The sequence below is a fragment of the Chiroxiphia lanceolata genome, chromosome Z (genome assembly GCF_009829145.1).
Source record: "Chiroxiphia lanceolata isolate bChiLan1 chromosome Z, bChiLan1.pri, whole genome shotgun sequence".
NCBI lineage: Eukaryota > Metazoa > Chordata > Aves > Passeriformes > Pipridae > Chiroxiphia > Chiroxiphia lanceolata.
Window position 1 is genome coordinate 10,512,010 of NC_045671.1, and position 18,726 is coordinate 10,530,735.

At 42.7% G+C, this 18,726-nt stretch overlaps 1 protein-coding gene across 1 annotated transcript; it reads right to left on the reverse strand.

Moving 5' to 3' along the window:
• Nucleotides 1-2,374: 2,374 nt before the first annotated feature.
• On the reverse strand, nucleotides 2,375-5,904 carry LOC116781141. Its single transcript, XM_032676747.1, has 2 exons — nucleotides 4,629-5,904; nucleotides 2,375-4,256 (listed from the first exon to the last, which is right to left on the reverse strand). The coding sequence occupies exons 1-2, from the start codon at nucleotides 5,778-5,780 to the stop codon at nucleotides 2,643-2,645; spliced, it is 2,766 nt and encodes a 921-aa protein (XP_032532638.1). The 5' UTR covers nucleotides 5,781-5,904; the 3' UTR covers nucleotides 2,375-2,642.
• Between the last annotated feature and the right edge of the window lie 12,822 nt (nucleotides 5,905-18,726).

The following is an 18,726-nucleotide window of genomic DNA, read 5'->3' on the forward strand; positions in this document are numbered from 1 at the left end:
TGGGGGGCAATACCAACTTTTTTCAAATAAATTAATGGCAACACTCCATGCAGAAATAAAATCAGCCTGTTAGAGGATGAGGATGGTCACCTCATAAACAGGGACATGGACAAGGTAGAGGTGTTCAGTGTTTTCTTCACCTCTGTCTTCAACACTGACAACAGGCTAAGGAGGTCCCAGCGGCCTGAATTGGAAGACCATGACTGTGAGAAAGATAAACTTCCAGATGACCATGAACTTGTATGGGATCTGCTGCTCCAGCTGGACCCCTACAAATATACGGGGTTGGATGGAATTCATCTGAGAATCCTCAAAAAGCTGTGATGTCATTGCAAAACCTCTCTCAATGATTTTTGAGTGGTTTGGGGAAACTGGAGAGGTCCCAGCAGACTGGAAGCTGGTTAAAGTCCCAGTTCTGAAGAAGGGCAAGAAGGAGGACCCTGGAAACTCCAGACCTGTCAGTCCCACTTCAGGGCTTATAGAGGAGATTATTCTGGGAGGTATTGAAAAGCACCTGGAGGACAACATAGTCATCAGTCACAGCCAGCATGGCTTCATGAAGTGAAAATCCTACTTGTCGAACTTGATTTCCTTTTATGACAAGGTGACCTACCTAGTCGAGATGTAATCTGTTTGGACTTTAGCATTTTATGCTGTCTCTCACAGCATCCTTCTGGTCAAAAAGTCCAGCACACAACTGGATAAATACATCATGTGATGGGTGAGCAACTGACTCACATGTTGGGCACAAAGAGTTATGGTGAATGGGGTAATATCAGACTGGTGACCCGTCACTAGTGAGGTTCCACAGGCCCTTCAACAGTTCCCCAGTACTCTTCAACATCTTCATTAATGACTTGGACACAGGACTTGAAGGGATTCTAAGAAAGTTTGCAGACAACATTAAACTGGGAGGAGCTATCAAGTCCCTTGAGGGCAGAGAGGCCCTGCAAAGAGACCTCAGCAAATTAGAGCAATAGGCAGTCACAAACCATGGGAAGTTTAAGAAGAGCAAGTGTTGGATTCTGCATCTGGCATGGGGCAATCCTGGTTGTGTGTGCAGACTGGGTAACGAGAGGCTCGAGAGCAGCACTGTGGAAAGGGACCTGGGGGTCCTGGTCGATGGCAAGTTGAATCTGAGTCAGCAGTGCCAACCATGTCCTGGGGGGCATCAGGCAAAGCATCACCGGCCAGTTGAGGGAGGGGATTGTCCTACTCTGCTCTGCACCGGGGCAGCCTCACCTCAAGTCCTGAGTTCAGTTTGGGGCACCACAATACAAAAAACACATTAAGCTGTTAGAGAATGTCCAAAGGAGGGCCATGAGGATGGTGAAGGGTCTGGAGGGGAAGCCATAAGAGAAGCAGCTGAGATAATTTTGTTTGTTCAGCCTGGAGAAGAGGAGATAGAGGAGAGACCTCATTGTGTCTTCAACATCCTCATGAGGGGAAGAGGAGGGGCAGACACTGATCTCTTCTCTCTGGTGACTAGTGACAAGACTCAAGGAAATGGCGTGAAGCTGAGTTAGGGGAGGTTTAGGTTGGATATTAAGAGAAGGTTATTCACCCAAAGCGTGGTTGGGCACTGGAACAGGCTCCCCAGAGAAGTGGTCACAGAAGCAAGCCTGATAGAGTTCAAGAAATGTTTGGACAGTGCTCTGGTGTGATTCTTGGGGCTGTCCTGTGCAAGGCCAGAAGTTGGACTTGATGATCTTGATTCCAACTCAGCATGTTCTATGATTCCATAAATTAAATTAAACTATCTTCATTGTCAGAAAAAGTCCATTAGATTTGTCCTCTGGAAAAATGGGTATTCTCTTCAGCCGCAAAGGTAAGTTTTGCAAAATTTGATGTAAGTAGAGTGAAGTACTATAAAGTGAAGTTTTGTACATAATTAGATAAAAAAAAGACACTGGTAAAATGTGTAATGTCATTACTGTCAGTCACTGTCCAGAAATAAATAAAGCCATTGTGGCTGAGCAGCAAAGGTCGTGTGCTCCCATTCCCTACTGTTACTCTCAAAAGGAGCTGTCAATATCAAATCAGATTTTATTTAAAGGTTTCTGGGTTTTCCTTGCCAAGAAGTGAGAGATAAAGGATTCATATGCAGACAGGTTCATGTAGCGAGAGGGCAATTTGTCAATTGGTTACAGCCCTGTTGTGTACTGCAGGATCTCAGAGCTAACAGCGGGAATGTCTCCTTTGTTTCCTCCCAAATCCATGGAAAGAGGAAATCTTGAACTATAGGATTTAAACTATAGCAACTTGCTTTGAAAGGAGTTGAACATTAGGAGCACTAAGACCTCCTGCCAGCAGCCCTGGGGACCTGTAAATACAAGGAGGTACAGAGAGGGCAAAATGAAACAGGGAAGCACTGTTGGAAAATCATCACATTTTATTAGCCTCAAAATGTGTCCGCATCAAATCATAGGTGGGTCCCCTGAAGCCATGGACAAGGATATGCTGGTAGTGCCAAGTCCTTGGGGCAGCTGGATGCAGCTGTTCCTGATGCTGTTGCTTCATCCATGCTTCCTTACTAGTCCCACTGTTTTTCTGTCTGCTGGACAGGTCCCAGGGCTGCAAGAGCGGCCTTGCCCAGGACCCCACTCCTGATGTAGTGGGTTGTGTCCAGCAGAGTCGGAGCTTCAGCTGTTGGGCTTTAGGGGGCGTTTACTGGGCTCTCTGGCCCTGCTGATGAGGTTAGTCCTGCCGGTGCCTCGTCCATACTTCCTTTCTGGTCCTGCTGTTCTTCTGGCTGTTGGAGCAGTCCGTGCTGCTGTGGCTGTTGCTTTCACCATGTTATCCGTACCTTTTTCCGGGTTCCGCTGTACTTTCATCCGCTGTTTGGAACTCTTTAGAGAACTGTTTAGAGCAGCCTTGCCCACGACCTCACCCCTGATGTCCTGGGCTGTGTCCAGCGGAGCTGGAGCATTGTCTGCGGGACTGTGCAGGGTATGTGCCAGAACTTCTGCCTCTGCTGCTGTGGCTGTTGCTCTCATCACCTCTCCTGTGCTTTGTTTCAGGTCCTTCAGTTCTTCTGGCTGTTGGTTGGTTCCCTGGATCACAATTGCACCCTTGCCCAGGACCTTTGTCCTGTCGTACTCGTCTGTGTCCAGCAGAATGGGGGCATTGTCTGTGGGGCTGTGCAGGGCATGTGCTGGGCTCTCTGCTCCTGCTGCTGTGGCTGTTGCTCTCACCACCTCATCCACGCCTTGTTCCAGGTCCTGCTGTTCTTCCGGCTGCTGTTCAGGACTCTGGACTAATAGTGTAGCCTTGCCCTGGACTTCACTCCTGATGTACTGGAATGTGTCCAGCAGAGTTGGAGCATCAGGTGTGGGGCAGTTCAGGGTGTATGCTGGGCTCTCTGACACTTCTGCTGTTGTGGCTGTTGCTGCCATTACCTCATCCATGCTTCCTTCCTGTTTCCACTGTTCTTCCAACTGCAGAACAGGTGCCTGGGTCATAATTACAGCCTTGCGGACGACCTCAGTCCTGATGTACTGAGCCGTGTCCAGCAGAACAGGGGCATCGTCTGTAGGGTTGCGCAGGGCTGTGTGGAGTATGTGCCTGCGTATCTCTGCCCCTGCTGCTGTGGCTGTTGCTCTTGTCACCTCATCTGTACTTTGTTCCAGGTCCCTCAGTTCTTCTGGCTGTTGCTTGGTTCCCTGGATCGCAATTACACCCTTGCCCAGGACCTTTGTCCTGTTGTACTCGTCTGTGTCCAGCAGAACAGGGGCATCGTCTGTGGGGCTGTGCGGGGCATCTGCTGGGTTTTCTGTCCCTTCTGTTGTGGCTGTGACTTTTGTCACCTCATCCATATTTTGTTCCAGGTCCTGTTGCTCTTCTGTCTGCTCCTCGGGTCCCTGGGTCACAATTACAGCCTTGCGCACAACCCCACCCTTGATGTACTGGGCTGTGTCCAGCAGAGCATCGTCTGTGGGGCTGTCGGAGGCAGGTGTCTGGTTTTCTGCCCCTGCTGGTGTGGCCAATGACACATCCATGCTGTCTTCCAGGTCCTGTTGCTCTTCTATCTGCTCACTGGGTTCCTGGATCACAGTTACAGCCTTGCGTACAACACCACCCTTGATATACTGGGCTGTGTCCAGTAGACCATTGTCTGTGGGGCTGTCGGGGGCAGGTGTCTGGTCTTCTACCCCTGCTGGTGTGGCCAATGACACATCCATGCTGTCTTCCAGGTCCTGTTGCTCTTCTGTCTGCTCACTGGGCTCCTGGATCACAGTTACAGCCTTGCGGACAACCTCACCCGTGATGTACTGGGCTGTGTCCAGTAGACCATTTTCTGTGGGGCTGTCGGGGGCAGGTGTCTGGTCTTCAGGGGCAGATGATGTGGCCAATGACACATCCATGCTGTCTTCCAGGTCCTGTTGCTCTTCTGTCTGCTCACTGGGCTCCTGGATCACAGTTACAGCCTCGTGTGCGACCTCACCCGTGATGTACTGGGCTGTGTCCAGTAAAGCTGGGGTATCATCTGTGGGGCTGTCAGGGGCAGGTGTCTGGTTCTCTGCCCCTGCTGGTGTGGTCAGTGACACATCCATGCTGTCTTCCAGGTCCTGTTGCTCTTCTGTCTGCTCACTGGGTTTCTGGATCACAGTTACAGCCTCGTGTGCGACCTCACCCTTGATGTACTGGGCTGTGTCCAGCAAAGCTGGGGCATCATCTATGGGGCTGTCGGGGGCAGGTGTCTGGTCTTCTACCCCTGCTGGTGTGGCCAATGACACATCCATGCTGTCTTCCAGATCCTGTTGGTCTTCTGTCTGCTCACTGGGTTCCTGGATCACAGTTACAGCCTTGTGTACGACCTCACCCGTGATGTACTGGGCTGTGTCCAGCAGAGCCGGTGTGCAGTCTCTTGCGTGCTGCTTCTCCTGCTCTTCTGGAGAGAGGCTGCTCCTGCTGCTTCTCCTGCTCTCCGTGGCAGTGGAGGCCCTGTGCAGAGCCCTTGGTGCCCTCTGGAAGGATGTCCGCCTCTCGTGAGCCAGGGCATCAATGACTGTGAGGGAAGGAGATCTGTAGGTATGTCCTGCAGGTGTTTCTGCTGCTGTTGCTTCACTCATGCTTAGTTTCAGGTCCAGTTGTCTGCTGATTGCATCTTCCCGGCTCTCCTCCTGGGACAGCTTTTTATCAACACCCTCTTCCCGCTCTTCCTCCTCGGCCAAAGCCACTGGCTCACTGGTGGCAGTATGGGCTTCTAGACACTCCAACGCCTCCTGCTTGCTCATGGTGCCCTTCGTGAACTTCACATATACAACTTGTGGCTGCTGTCGTGTGGTCCATGGAAAGCTCATGGACCTGTCACGTCCTGTCTTAGGCTGTCTCATTCCATCCTTGGCATCCACCTGCCCAGGTCTGCCATAGAGCACCCCTGACTGCCTCCGGGAGAAACACTGTCCCTCATTCTCTGGCTGCTGGAGCTCCCTGTCCTCCAGGTCATCCTGCTGCTGTGGCAGGCTGGCTCTCCGAAGTGGAGCCTGTCTGCACGTGGTGTGGGTCAGGCAGTCCCTGCACAGTTCCTCTGGAGGCTTCCTCTTGAAGGACACAATGATCTGCTTTACAACAGTCTCCTTCTTCTTGTGCCCCCCTGACATACTGCCAAGGCTGTATTCAATGCACACTGACGGCCTTGCTGTGTCCTGCTGTGCTGTTTGCTCCCAGTGGCCTCTCAGCGCATCTGCATCCCTGCCCAGGGAAGCTGATGAAGCCCTGCCATGTGCCTGTTTCATGTGTGCTGCCAGCTGCTCCTTGTCCATGTTTGCCTTTGGCATCCTCTGCCTCCGACCTGCCAGGGTTGCCCTGGCGAGCTGCTGAGTCCTGAGGGAGGTATTTCCTTAGGACTGGGCACCTCCAAGGCTCTCTGTTGCTTAAACATTCCCACAGTCAGGGCAGGGGCCCGTGTCACAATGGCCTCTGAGCAGTGTGATGCACCTGCATCACAAAGGACCATGGCATGGCACCCCCCTGTGATGCTGGCTGGGTCCTGTGGACTGCCGTTGCCTGCTCCATCACAAGGGAAGGGAAAAGCATGAAGCCAGTCGGTTGCTTTACCTACCTGAGAGCCCAGGCTCAGGGTTGTAGCCACCACAGACTCGGGGAAAGTTGAGCCCCAGATCTTTGCCATTTGCTACTGTTTGCAGGTCTGGGCAGTACAGGACATCTGAGTTCGAGAAGTTAGTTCATAGACTGTAATTTTTAGGGTCTTGTTGGCCTTTAGGGTCAGAGGTCCTTTCCAACGTAATTGATTCTGTGATTCTTTGGTTATTAACAAGTGTCTTACAGCAGCCAGTGCAAATTATTATGTGAGAGCATGCAAACCCACCAGCTAGATGACAACCATACTACCAAGTGTAGTTACTCTCTCATACATGATAATATGATTGGATGACCCTAAAATGCTATGCAGTTGGTGAAATTTGTAAGCAAACAATATCCGTTGTGGAAAAAATACACATATGTGCACAACTATATGGCTTTCTGAGTAATGTGTTTTGTCCATGCTTTTTCTTTGTCTTGGGTTGAGAGCTACAAAGACTCTCAGATGCTGCCTTTTCATCCTGAGAAAGCTGATTCCGCTACCTGATGCAGCCTTTCTGAGTCATGTCTTGTGTGTCAAAATGTTTTATGGCTTCATTTCACCCAAAGAGCCAAAATGTGTTATCAGTCCACCATTGCCAGCTCTGTGATAGCCTGGGTTTTTCATGGAGACTCCTCATGACGTTTTGATAGTACAGGAGACAGAACTGGCAGCTGTGGTGTCATTCCTCTTGCATTCCCTTCACTCATCATCTTGTAAATTCAAGACATTATCCTGTACTTTGCATCAAGCTGTTCTGACCAGGACAGAGTTAATTTTTGCACTAGCCAGGAGGGGAATGGTCAGGACCCAGAGGATATTTATAACACCTCACATCATTCCCTGGCTGGAGGAAAGGAGTCTCTTCCAAGAAGAAGCTGTTCTATCTGACCTAGGTTCTGAGCTGAAGGGAGCACTTGGGCATTTTCTATTGTCTGGGATTTCTGCAGTGAGTAGTGATGTTTTCATTTCTTGTACTCTCTGTCATTAGCATTGTTGCTGTTACTATTTGTTTTCTTATCTCATTGCTGTTTCCAGTAAATTGTTTTTATCTCAACCCATGATCTTCACCTTTTGTGCCTCCAATTCTACTCTTCAGCCCCCCACAGAAAGCACAGAGAGGGACAGGGGGAGCGAGTGAGTGGCAGCGTGGTTTGGAGTTTCAGTGGGGACACTAAACTGGGGAGTACCATTCCTAAACCATGACAACAGCTCTCATGACAGTAGTACACAGGATTTCCTTTTTATCTGATGGATTTATCTCATGACTCCATCAGTGCCACAGACCTCGCAAAAGAGACATATAAATAAATATTTAATTATGTATCATTATGCATGGAAAAAGGGGCTTGCGTGAGGATTGGATGTAAACTAGGCCTTGAGTCTTGGGGCTTCCTCTCCAGATCTTAGTGAAAAAACACTAATTAGCCTTTTGAACCATAGGCTGAAAGGAAGACTTTTTGTTGCAGAGAAGGTGAGGAGGTCAAGAAGAATGCCAGCTTTTTCTTGGGTCTGCTAATACTTCCAGTCACCTGAGAAACTGAGCACATACATTTGTGCTGGCCCATGTGGGAGTGTCATAAGGGAAATGGCTCCCTCCATGCTCCAGCACATTTGTCACCTCAGTTTCATCTATTCATAACATATTTTTTTATCCGTATAGAAAGAGAGAGAAGGTAAAGGTAAGGTAGTGATGAATTTTGCATTATGGTGGATGAATTTATGGATGAAAGTTTTTTGTCAGTTCAAACACACTTCAAATGTGAATGTCAGGTTTCTTCACTTGCTTGAAATACTGTTCTGGAGATGGAAGTCAAGAAGTTTTATGAAATTCTCTATTGTGCGTTTAACCGATAGAAAAAGATAATAACTTTGCAGAGTTTATACATGTTCTATCTTTTCTGTTGTGTTACATTTGACTACTATATCTTTACTAGAAACCAGAACTTGTGCTGTAAACAAAATCAGATAATATGAAGAGTAAATGCATTATTTGGTCAGAAATGAGACTGAACTGGGCTTTGACCAGCTTACCTTGCTTTGAGGATCTCTTTCTGCCTCCATGCATCTCAATAGAAAGACTCCCACACATTTCAGTCATGTAGGACCAACCCCAGAGGCAAGAGAGCAGCAAAAGTCTTTTATAAAACAATGGAAATATGATGAGGAGAAATATCAGGACACTCAACTGGTCTCTAAGTGAATGGTACAAAAACAACAAATGAAAGCTTGATCTTTCAGGAAAAAGAGTCTGTTTGGAAAAGGATGCATTCAGCCAAAGATATCGCGCTTAAGAGGAGAAAGCTGTGCACTTACGGAAGAAAAACTGTCTACTGAGAGTTAGCAGGACACAAATATCCAGGAAGCTGAACTTTGGAAATGAGTGTGCAATTCTCTGAACACTTCCTAAGAGATACGGTGGAGTGGGCAGGGGCTTGAATGCACACATCTTTTAGGATGGAGTCCTCTGTGGCTTTGGGAACACGTCAGGTAGCGCCTGGGAAAAAAAACATAGGAAGCTTGAGGAATGCTGTGAAATTTGTTTCTTTCATATCCTGTAAGAGAAGGTTGTGTTTTTTGCTGGTTTTTTTTTTTTTTACTCTCGTTGTTTCTAAGGTCTGTTAAGGCTTGTTTGTTGCCAAAGAGTTTCCTTTGTTCTGCATCTTAAACAGCCCAAAACAGATTTCTTGTTCCTTTCATGAACCTATTCTCCTCTCAATGCAAAGCAGTTGTGGGAGTACAATTTCTGCAGACTTCCTAAGTGGTTTAAAACAACCCCAAACATTATGATCCTGGTTATGCCTTGATTTCTATATTTTGGAAGGGGGGAAGGTGTTATTATTGCAGACAATTCAAGACCATAACAAAATGTGAGCTCCAGTTTAATTTGAGAACAGAAAGCGAATGGTATTGTAAAGCTTAATGTTTATAGGAAGGAATGCTTTTCCTTTTCAGTCTTTTTCTTATGCCTGAAATGTGTAAGAGGAAGTTCAAAGAGGATATACACACTAGTTCCTACTTGGTTATTTTCCATATGTGAGGTCAGTAGATTTCAGCGGGTTAGTCTGGGTTCCTGAACAGCTGAAACGTTTTGAAATCACCTTCCTGAGGTTTTGAAGTATGGTATAATAGTTTGCAAAGAAAAAGATCAGTTTGAGCAGGCTTCCTGCATTGCCTGTTTACTAGGAAAGTGAGAGTAGAGTGGTCTGAAATAGGAGATGAGTGCAACCAAAATAATTTACAGCAATGATTTAAAACTTGATGGGCTTTTTAAGAACCAGCATACTTTTCAGCAGCCTTGAGCCACTACCTTGTTCTACACTGCTGATTGTAATTGAAACCTTTTGGGAGAAAATGATTTATTGTTTCAGTATGATTTTCGATATATCTGAAAAAAAGATCCACTTCGGTAGAACCTGACTTTGTAAAAAAAATCAGATGGAAATATATATATATATATAAACCCCTACACTGATACTGCTATTTCAAACTATTTTGTAGATCGACATGTAAGTTTTGCAATTCCACATAGTATTTTCTCTCAAAAGCAGCAGTAATTAATCAATTGCTATGAGATCACAAAGCAATTTCCTCACGAAGATTGGATCAGGTTAATAGAACTGGCAAAACTCACCATTTGCATTCAAATATGCGTTTCTCACCTTCAGTTCAGTTCCTGCCAGTGTTAAAAACCATTGCAAAGGTAAATATGGGTATTCATGGGTAGCATTTACCTTCCATACTAATGCTAGAAGCTGCTTTCTCAGGGTCAGCATGCCTTCAGGAGAGGAGCTCTTTCAGCCAGCAATTCACAACACCTATGCTAAAACCTTGCTTTGTGAAGCTTTCCTTAAACCATTGCTCTTCCTGAAGGAGGAACCCCCTTTTCTCCAGGAAAAATGGTGGTGATTGTCCCAGTGTCCAAACTTCTGTCCACTTTCTTCCAGTAAGGGAAGTGTTGGATGACAAAGTGATCAGGAGCATTGAGCAGATTGAAGAATGGAGCAACACAGCAGTGCTGCTTCCAGCGGCTATGATTAGCTTTGGATCAGGCCGTGAATCCAAACACAGACTAAACCTCCAGGGTTTTGTCTTTGCTCGAGCAACATTTGACTTGGCTTCACTCACGGAGGGATTAGCCAGTTGGTTTTGCAATATATATGTATTTGGAAACTTTTATTTCAGGTTGGAAGATTAATGCAGAATATCGAAACCAAAAGAAATCCATTTCCAGGTCAGTGTAAAATATATAAAAGTGATTAAGAGATTTTCTTCCCCGTTCCCAGCTTCATCTCGACAAATGTCACACCATTAGCCCAGACAACAATTTGGCCAGGCCCAGCACAAAGCTGTTTTTCCAGAAGTGCATTGTATCTCCAAGTTTTTGTTTTCTTCCTAAAGAGAACAGGGTTATTTTATGTTACTGTCATGATCCAAGGAAATGGCACTGAGCTACAAAACTTTATAAACTTGTTTCACTGATTTGGTTTTGCCCGTTCAACAGCTGTCTCCCAGCCACGCTCTCCTTACCAGCATGACTGCTCTCATCAATCCAGTGTTCAAAGAAAGATAAAGACACCTTTTTTTCTTAAAAAAGTATTTCGTTCCAGAGGATGAGTGTGTACATATGATTCTGTCTAATTCAAATCAAGGTTTAACCTTCAATGGGATTGGCTTATCTGTATAAACTCAGGTATCACTGAGAGAGACTAAAAAGTACCCAAAGAATTACGTCTTGTGAGAAAAGGATATTTCCCAGCATAAAGGAGTTTTTAAAAAAAGATTGTAATTTTTCTCTAAAACTTCTTCAACAAAGAAAGGCAAGTTTAGCAGTAATACTCATTAAATTTATAGCCCTTTGTGTCCTTAATGGCATATTGAAAAGAATAAAGCCACTAGACTAAGTTATTTGGATGAAAACATTCCTGAACAGGTGAAGCTAAAAAGATTGATAACTAAAGTTATGCCACTCAGCTGTGTACTATTCTAAAATGATGTTCTGTTTACATTGGAGCATGGTCTGCAACACCAGAGGTCTATGATTCTTAGAAGAAGATTTGACATTTCTCTTTTCACACAGTTCAGTTCAGTTCCAACATCAGGTCCTAGTCTGGGCACATTTTAAACATTTTTCATGAAAAGAAAAGCTAGAATTGTGTGGTTATCCCATCTCATACAAGTGTACTAGGCCAGCTTCTCAGCTAGTTTTAATAAATGTTTCATGCCTTTATATGTAAATGGAGGACTGGATGGAAGAGACATAGGAGGACTAGGTCTTCATTAAGTTAAAATATTTTCTCCTTATGATGGAAATGTTGAATATATATGCAAAACCAAAACAAATTTCTCCTAAGAGTGTGAATCTTTGGGTGTCAATCTCCCCCCATTTGAACTCAGGCCAAGATAATGCAGAGCTATAGTATTATTACCTGCTGTTTTGAAGGCTAAAGTTCAATCTAACTGAATTTTTCCTATAGTTTTTGAACCAAACTGAACTTAATTTGTGTGGAATCCAAGTTACAAACATTTAAATCAGGTTGATATGATCTACTCACCCCACATACAAACCACTTTCATCTGAAAATTCTTAACTTCTCACTGGAGAGAAATATTCTATATTGTTTCCTAGTAAGGTTTATTTTTTAAAAAAATTTAACTACTATGTAAGGTAATAATATAAACCATCAATCACTTATTACAAATATTCATAGAAAATCTTATTCTTTGCTGAGCTGTATTTTATCAGTGGCTTTGGTAAATTTTGTTTTCGTAACTGTAGCCAGGAAAATTAATGACCACTTCAGAAATTCATTTGGAAGATTTTTCTTGTTTTTTTTTTTTTTCAAATTTCAGACATTGTAATTAGTTACTGATTAAACACTGCTGTGCTACCCATAAGGGCATTTGCTGTTTCAAACAGGTTAGAAGAACAAAACAGATTATTAAAAAGGTAACTTGACAATTCCCTGTACCTGAGTCCAGAACACACAAAAATACAGGCAATCTCCCAGTAATGATTTGAATAATGATTGGTTTTGGTTCTTCATGTTCTTAGGGGGAGATAAGAACCAGCTGCAAACACTCTTCACATTCATAGTATTTAATGATCATGCCCAGCTAATAATTTTACAACTTTTGGTAAGACCTTAGGAAGTTGTTCTCTTATATGACATCTCATGGTCACTGCAGCCAAGGCTGCCTTGAAGCACTACATTTCCCACCAGCTCCTCCCTGTTGGTGAGCACAAGGTCCAGCATTGCTCCTCAAGGTCCTTGTTGGCTCTTCAATCACTTATGTAAGGAAGGTGTCATTCACACATTCAAGGAACCCCTGGGATTGTCTGTGCCCTGCCGTGTTGTCCCTCCAACAGATAATGGGATGGTCAAAATCCCCCATGAGGAACAGGCCTTGCGAGGGTGAGGCCGCTCCCATCTGCCTATAGAGGGCTTCATCCACACCATCCTCCTGGTCAGATGGCCTGTGGCAGGCCCCCACTCTAACATCCCCAGTCCCTGCCCTCCCCTTAATCTTCACTTCCCAGCCTCTGGGCTAGGTCTTCATCTTTCCCCAGGCAGAGTTCCACACTCTCCAGATGGTCACTGACATAGATGCCTACACTGTCTCCTCATCTACCTTTCAAAAAAAACCTAAAATCTTCCATTCCAATGCTCCAGTCACAGGAGCCATCCCACCATGTTCCTGAGGTGCCAATGATATTATACCCACGCGGGTGTGTGCATGTTTCTAGTACCTCTTGTTTGTTCCCTGTACTGTATGCATTTGTGCATAGGCATCTGAGCTGGGCCTGTATAAAGCCAATGCAATGGCTGGAGTATCTGGAATTGCACTGTTCTGGGCATCCATTACAGGTGTTGGCATCTGACTGGCAGGATTGGGATGGATAGGTGCCCTAGGAGCCCTCACCCAACAAACCTTGATCTATATTACATGTAGTTGTGGCTGTGCAAACAACATGCCATAGTTTAATAGATTTGCCTTGTGGAGTGTTTCGGAAAGCCCTTGTGAAGTGCCTTATTACTGTAAGATGATGATTTGTTTTAATGGATTCAGTGATGTTTATTTTACTGTATAGGGTCTGTGTGACATACTGAATGTCACAGGCTCCTTTTACAGTCTTGTGAATCTGTAGTGCTAGCCACATCCTTGGGACCTGAATGACATAAACAGGGAGTAAAATAAACAGCTCATTTTGGCTGTAATTTAATTTAATTAACAATGTTAAACATATGAGTAGTTTCCTTGAAGTCTGTGGAAACACTCTTTGCTTTTAAACTTAGAAACCTGCTTAATTACCTCTTAAAGTAGTTACTTTACAAAATCATTTACTTTAAAAATTCTGTGTATCAGGAATACAAACAATAGTGATGGTGCCCTTTAAATGGATCATGTAGCACCACTATGTGGAAAAGACAGGGGGAACAGCCAGGCTGAAAATGTAGCCAAAGACAAAACATTCCTCCAGTGAAGTGTGGTGCTAGCTGAAGGTATTCAGCACCACACAAGATCAGGCCTTGTATGATTAAATTGCTGTACAAACCCATGGTAATAGATCCTTAAATAATAAAGTGAAAGGGGAGATAGGAAAGTTGTGTGGGAATAAAACTAACTCAGAGCATTAGAAAGGTTATTGTTTGAGTTCCCAGTATTTAACATTTGGGTTCGCAGTGCAGCAACTGAATTCAGCAGCCGTGTTGTTCTGGCCAGTGATTCAGTGGGAATGTCGACCTGAGCAACAACACTGTGGTATGTACAACTCAGGTCAGACACGTCTCTGATTTCTGACCACTTTTTCTCTTGGGTGGTGTTTATTTTCTTCCCAGAAAATATGGTAATATTTGAATTCATTCAATCTTGTGGTAGTCTTGTACTGTATATTCTAATGCCTCTTGTTGAACCTGACCCACACGTTTTCCCTTTGTGTAAATAAGTCATCTAGACCTAACACCTAAACCCTCTGCTTAAGGCTGAATGAGCTGAACTGAAGGAACACAGTATGTTCTTACATGGAGTGGAGCACAGCACAGATGTTCTTTGACCTTGAAGCAATTCTTGCCATACTACATAGTCTCAGTTTGGAGGCTGCACACAAAATTTTTCTCCAGTTTTATTCTCTCTGGGGTCCCATGAGGAGAAGCAGCTGATGTGCCTGTGAGCAGAGGGCTTATGGGGCATGTGGAGCTTGCTTTTTTCTCCTGTTCTGCAACATCATGTCCCACATGTCAGCAGTGGTGCCATTCACCTGTTTGCAATGTGTTTCTAAAACGTGGGCTCATAAGATAGCAGAAGTGACTGTGGCTCCTCATTTCATTCCCGTAGATTGTTGCTGACACCTTGGATAGATCTAGATATTCAGACTTAGTATAGGCCTTACACATGGATAGCCATGGGCAAACCATTACATCTAGGAGCTTGGTGAAAAATTAGAAAACAAGGGATTGATTGGAACAATATTCAGGAAATTTATTTGTCAGAAATGCAATCTTTGTAGAGGGGATGGATAATAGTTATTGCAGTTTGGGTTCTTAAAGCCAGAGAGACTTTTTCCTTACACATAAATATAGGAACAACCTCCCTCACACGTAGGACTTTCTTATAGTAGATAAAGAAAAACCACACTGCAAACGTTTTGCAAGTAAACTTTCTTCCCTGTTAGGTTATAAGTATAGCAGACACAGAGCCAAAGTTGTGATATTATTTGTGTTTCTGTGGTGATGCCTGGAATCCCCAGACACAATTTAAGGCTTTTTGGTCTAAACACAATAAATGTACACAACAGAAAGATGATTTCTCTCTCTAAATGATTACCTCTTTATCAACTTTCTAGCAACAGCATTCCATCAGATGGCAACCAAATTTATGTGTTTGTTCTGCCTGTATCTGCATGTTAGATGGTGTGAGCAATTGCCAGGTGGTGACTTGCTGAGAAACCATGGTGATTACAATTCAACTAACACACATTTATCACATTCATACCATTCAGATGTTATTAACTCCTAGTTTCTTGTGAGTCATCTAATTCCTGTGTATTTTATCCTAAAGATGAAACTGTTCCTGCAATTCTTTATGAAAAGTTGATACATGCATATCTTTATGGTTTCTAATAATCCATTTGCAAACTTGCTTAAACTATTTAAAATAATCATAACAATCTGAATGATTTAATGATAAAGGATGAGGTAAATAAAAATGCTCAATGTTATACTAGCTGCTGAATGAGAATTTAGTCTAAAGATTTTGGACAAATAGCATGAGAATTGATAGCATTGACATGAAGTGTGGAGCACATTAAAATGTACGCATAAGCAAATTGTGGTCGGATTGTTAGCAGAAGAGCAGATCTGATGCATGAATTTCTTTCATGATGGCAATAAATAAGAAATAGGGAAAGCCAGACACAAAATAGGTTTCACTATTTTGACTTCCATGCTCAAATCAAGGTTGCAGAGCCTGGTGTAATCTGTCATCCGCCTAGCGACTTCAGACGAATTCTGACAACTCATAATGACTGGAACTGGCCTTGTTGGTTTGCTTTAATGTTGTCTATAGGTTAATCAGCTTTGGAATATTACATGTTCCATAAGAAAACCAATTTCATCATTACGAATGTCAGCCATTAAATGTCCTTAAATACATATAAATATTCATCTTGTAGATATTAGTTCATCTGGGTGGAAGAAGGTGTCTGCTGAAAAAAAAAAACCTGAAAAACCCACAAAAAGAAATTTTGTATATTGTATTAGATTTCTTAAAAATCTAAACCACATCAGTTTGACATCAATGTTCTCAGTATTTGGAGTCCCCCTTTTTTTTTTTAAGATCACAACAGCCTTATAATTCTGTTTGATAAAATAATACATGCTGAAATAATATATGCTGATGTATTTGTAGTCATACAGCCTTTAAATACAGTGAAAACTTCAATTAACAGGTTCTATATCCTTGCAACCTGAATTTGGCCATGCTATTAGGAAGTGCTGGAATTTACCTCTAGTATAAATGTATGAAAAGCCTGATCCCTGACATTCACTGTTTCGTGCTTCTAAGACACATGGTCAGGTGGTAAATCGGAGGGTGTGTGTGGGAGAAATGAAGACTTGTTTGCTATTTTTTTCTTTTTTTTTTCTTTACTGTTAAATCTTCTTCACTGAGGAAGCAGTATCCCTGCACAAACAATGAAACCAGACCCTCTATCTTCTTTTTGAAATTGGTCATGGATCTGCTGCAGCAATTTGACTCAAAAATTAAAAATTAAAAATCACCATCAGCCTTCAGATACGGCAAAACAGGACTAAAAGCTGTTGCCCCCAAACTTGAGAAGTGTGTTTTTTCCAGCTCTCCAGTGGATGAAGAAGATACCACCTCCTAGTTTTACTAGTACCTCTTTAAAAAAAGCAATAAGCAATGATTAGGAGAGTGAAAGTCTGGAACTATTAAAATGTATGATTTGTATGCCTGAATCAGTGTCTTTAAAAGCTGGCCTGGGTATCTCTATGCTGTGCTGGAGTCCGGAGTACCACCCTGAATATGCAGCTGGGCAAGGTGTAGAGGAGTCACACTATGGTTTACAGCTTAAATCTCTGTTATTTTTACAGGCTGATGTTATGTGTGCAATGTTAAAGGCCCTTAGTGACACCTGCCTGAGCCCCTGAGCCTAAAGTTTGATTAGGTAACTTGAAGGTTTTCTTCACAGAGAAATATATTTTCCATTTGCATAACTGTGGGCTTAGAAGTTGTTTTAAAGTTAACTTGCACAGATGCATCTTTTAATATGTTTTCTTTTCCAGTAGGACAGTTCAGTGGAGGTGGAAGGTTATAAGACATGACAAATGCCTACTATTTGCAAATTCCAGAAATAGCAAAAGGTACTATTAGGCTGTTTAATAGACCTGGAAAGTACCTGGAGGCAAATATCAGGAATGTGCTCACCAATATATATGTTCAACATCTGCACAAATATTTTATCTTCTCTTTTTAATGAAAGGTGCATTTTAACCTCTCAGAAACAAGATCACAGTAGAACTTGCAGAAGGGGAGTTCTGGATAGGACAACTAAAACAGAACAAAGTCCATGAAATTTATCAGCTAACACAACTGTTTAAAAATAATTTCTTGCAGGATCTTATTTAAACAATTTATTCCATTTGACTAATCAACCACTACATTTTTTTCTGCACAATTTTTCAGAAAATAGCATCTTAGCAAAATAATTCATCTAAATGTTTAAAAATACAAGACATGTATTTTAGCTCTGGTGTGATGTTCATGGAAAGAGTCTGTACTCCCCTGGCCCTATTCATGCAATAAATTAATTTCTTTGAGGGGAAAAATTACAAGTATATACAGAAGCAATTTATTTCCCCAGGAACAGTTCTATCTTGAAATTGCAAATCTTTTTGAGAAATCTGATGACTTTGAAACAGTGAAAAAGATCCTTTCCTTGAAGAGGGGTCTAAAGAAATTTCTATAAAAATATTTTAGCAGATTTGATAGGAAAGTATTTCTGTCATTCAGAGGAGGATAGGAAAAGCTCTGCAGCTTTTGTATCTTCATTGAAACCAGAAGCAAGTGAAAAGGGTTCCTGCTTAGGTAAAAGATTGCAGGGGTTTTCTTTTAGGCACCTAAACACAGTGGTTTTATTTTCAAAATTCAGCTGAATGCTAAAGTTCTTTTAATCTCTGCAAAAAAACTGTTTTGTGTGAACTCTAATGAACACTTTTCCAAATATATGCCCTGGAAATAGTTATTTAATTATATTAATCAAGTCAGTTCTTGGAGGCTGGGAAACTTGGGTCAAAGCTAAGAAGAGGGTCAGCCATAATATTCATCATCTATTTGGATCTCTACCTATATTAAATTTATATACTTCTTTTGATTGCTCAGATACTGGTAAACAGTAAGCAGGTGGAGGACTCTTCTAAAAAAGAACATAAGAAACTTAGAACCAATATAATTGGTTGTTGTTATATGAAGATGCTTGTCTGTTTCTCCTCTACTTCATTTAACTAAAAATTAATTTAGGGAGAATATATGGCTAAGTTTTGAGAACTTTCCAGCTGGCTTACTTTATGCAAAAAATAATTCTACCTGTTTGTTCTTTCTGTTTGTTTTATTAGTGCTTTGCCCTCTGGACTTCCTTTGTTTTTAGTAGCTTCTGAGAGTTATTTAGAGATTAATTTTTTGTGTTCCTGACTCATACAAAATCAAAGAAACAACAAACTAGTTTTAACAGAGGTTGTAAGAATTTTGCTAACCTGAAGAATAAAGACTATTCTGTTAAATTGATTGTGAAACCAATTGGAGGAGTTCTCCATTCTGTTTTAGTTGGTCTGAGACAATAACAAACTATACACTACAGATGATCTAAAGATTGTGATTAATCTCTATTTGCCTGATTGGAAAATACATTTATTTCTCTTTACATCTTGTTTTGGGTAAAAAAAGTATCTTTGCTTTGCAATAATTCTCTTCCCTGTTATTACTAACAAAGGACATTGCTCTGTTTCCCAGCAATAGATGCTGTTGGAACAAGGCCTAGGTCCCCAAAAGGCCTTAGATGCTGATGTGGGAGGCTGTGCAGTATTAGAGGGTCTGAAACGGAGACGGATACGTGACTTCAAAAC

Bases quoted from the DNA above. Each gene is read 5' to 3' on its own strand.
- LOC116781141 (XM_032676747.1), bottom strand. From the start codon at position 5,780: ATGCCAAAGGCAAACATGGACAAGGAGCAGCTGGCAGCACACATGAAA. The intron at 4,257-4,628 runs GTCGCACACGAG...ATCACGGGTGAG, and splicing joins CCCAGTACATCAAGGGTGAG to GTTGTCCGCAAGGCTGTAAC.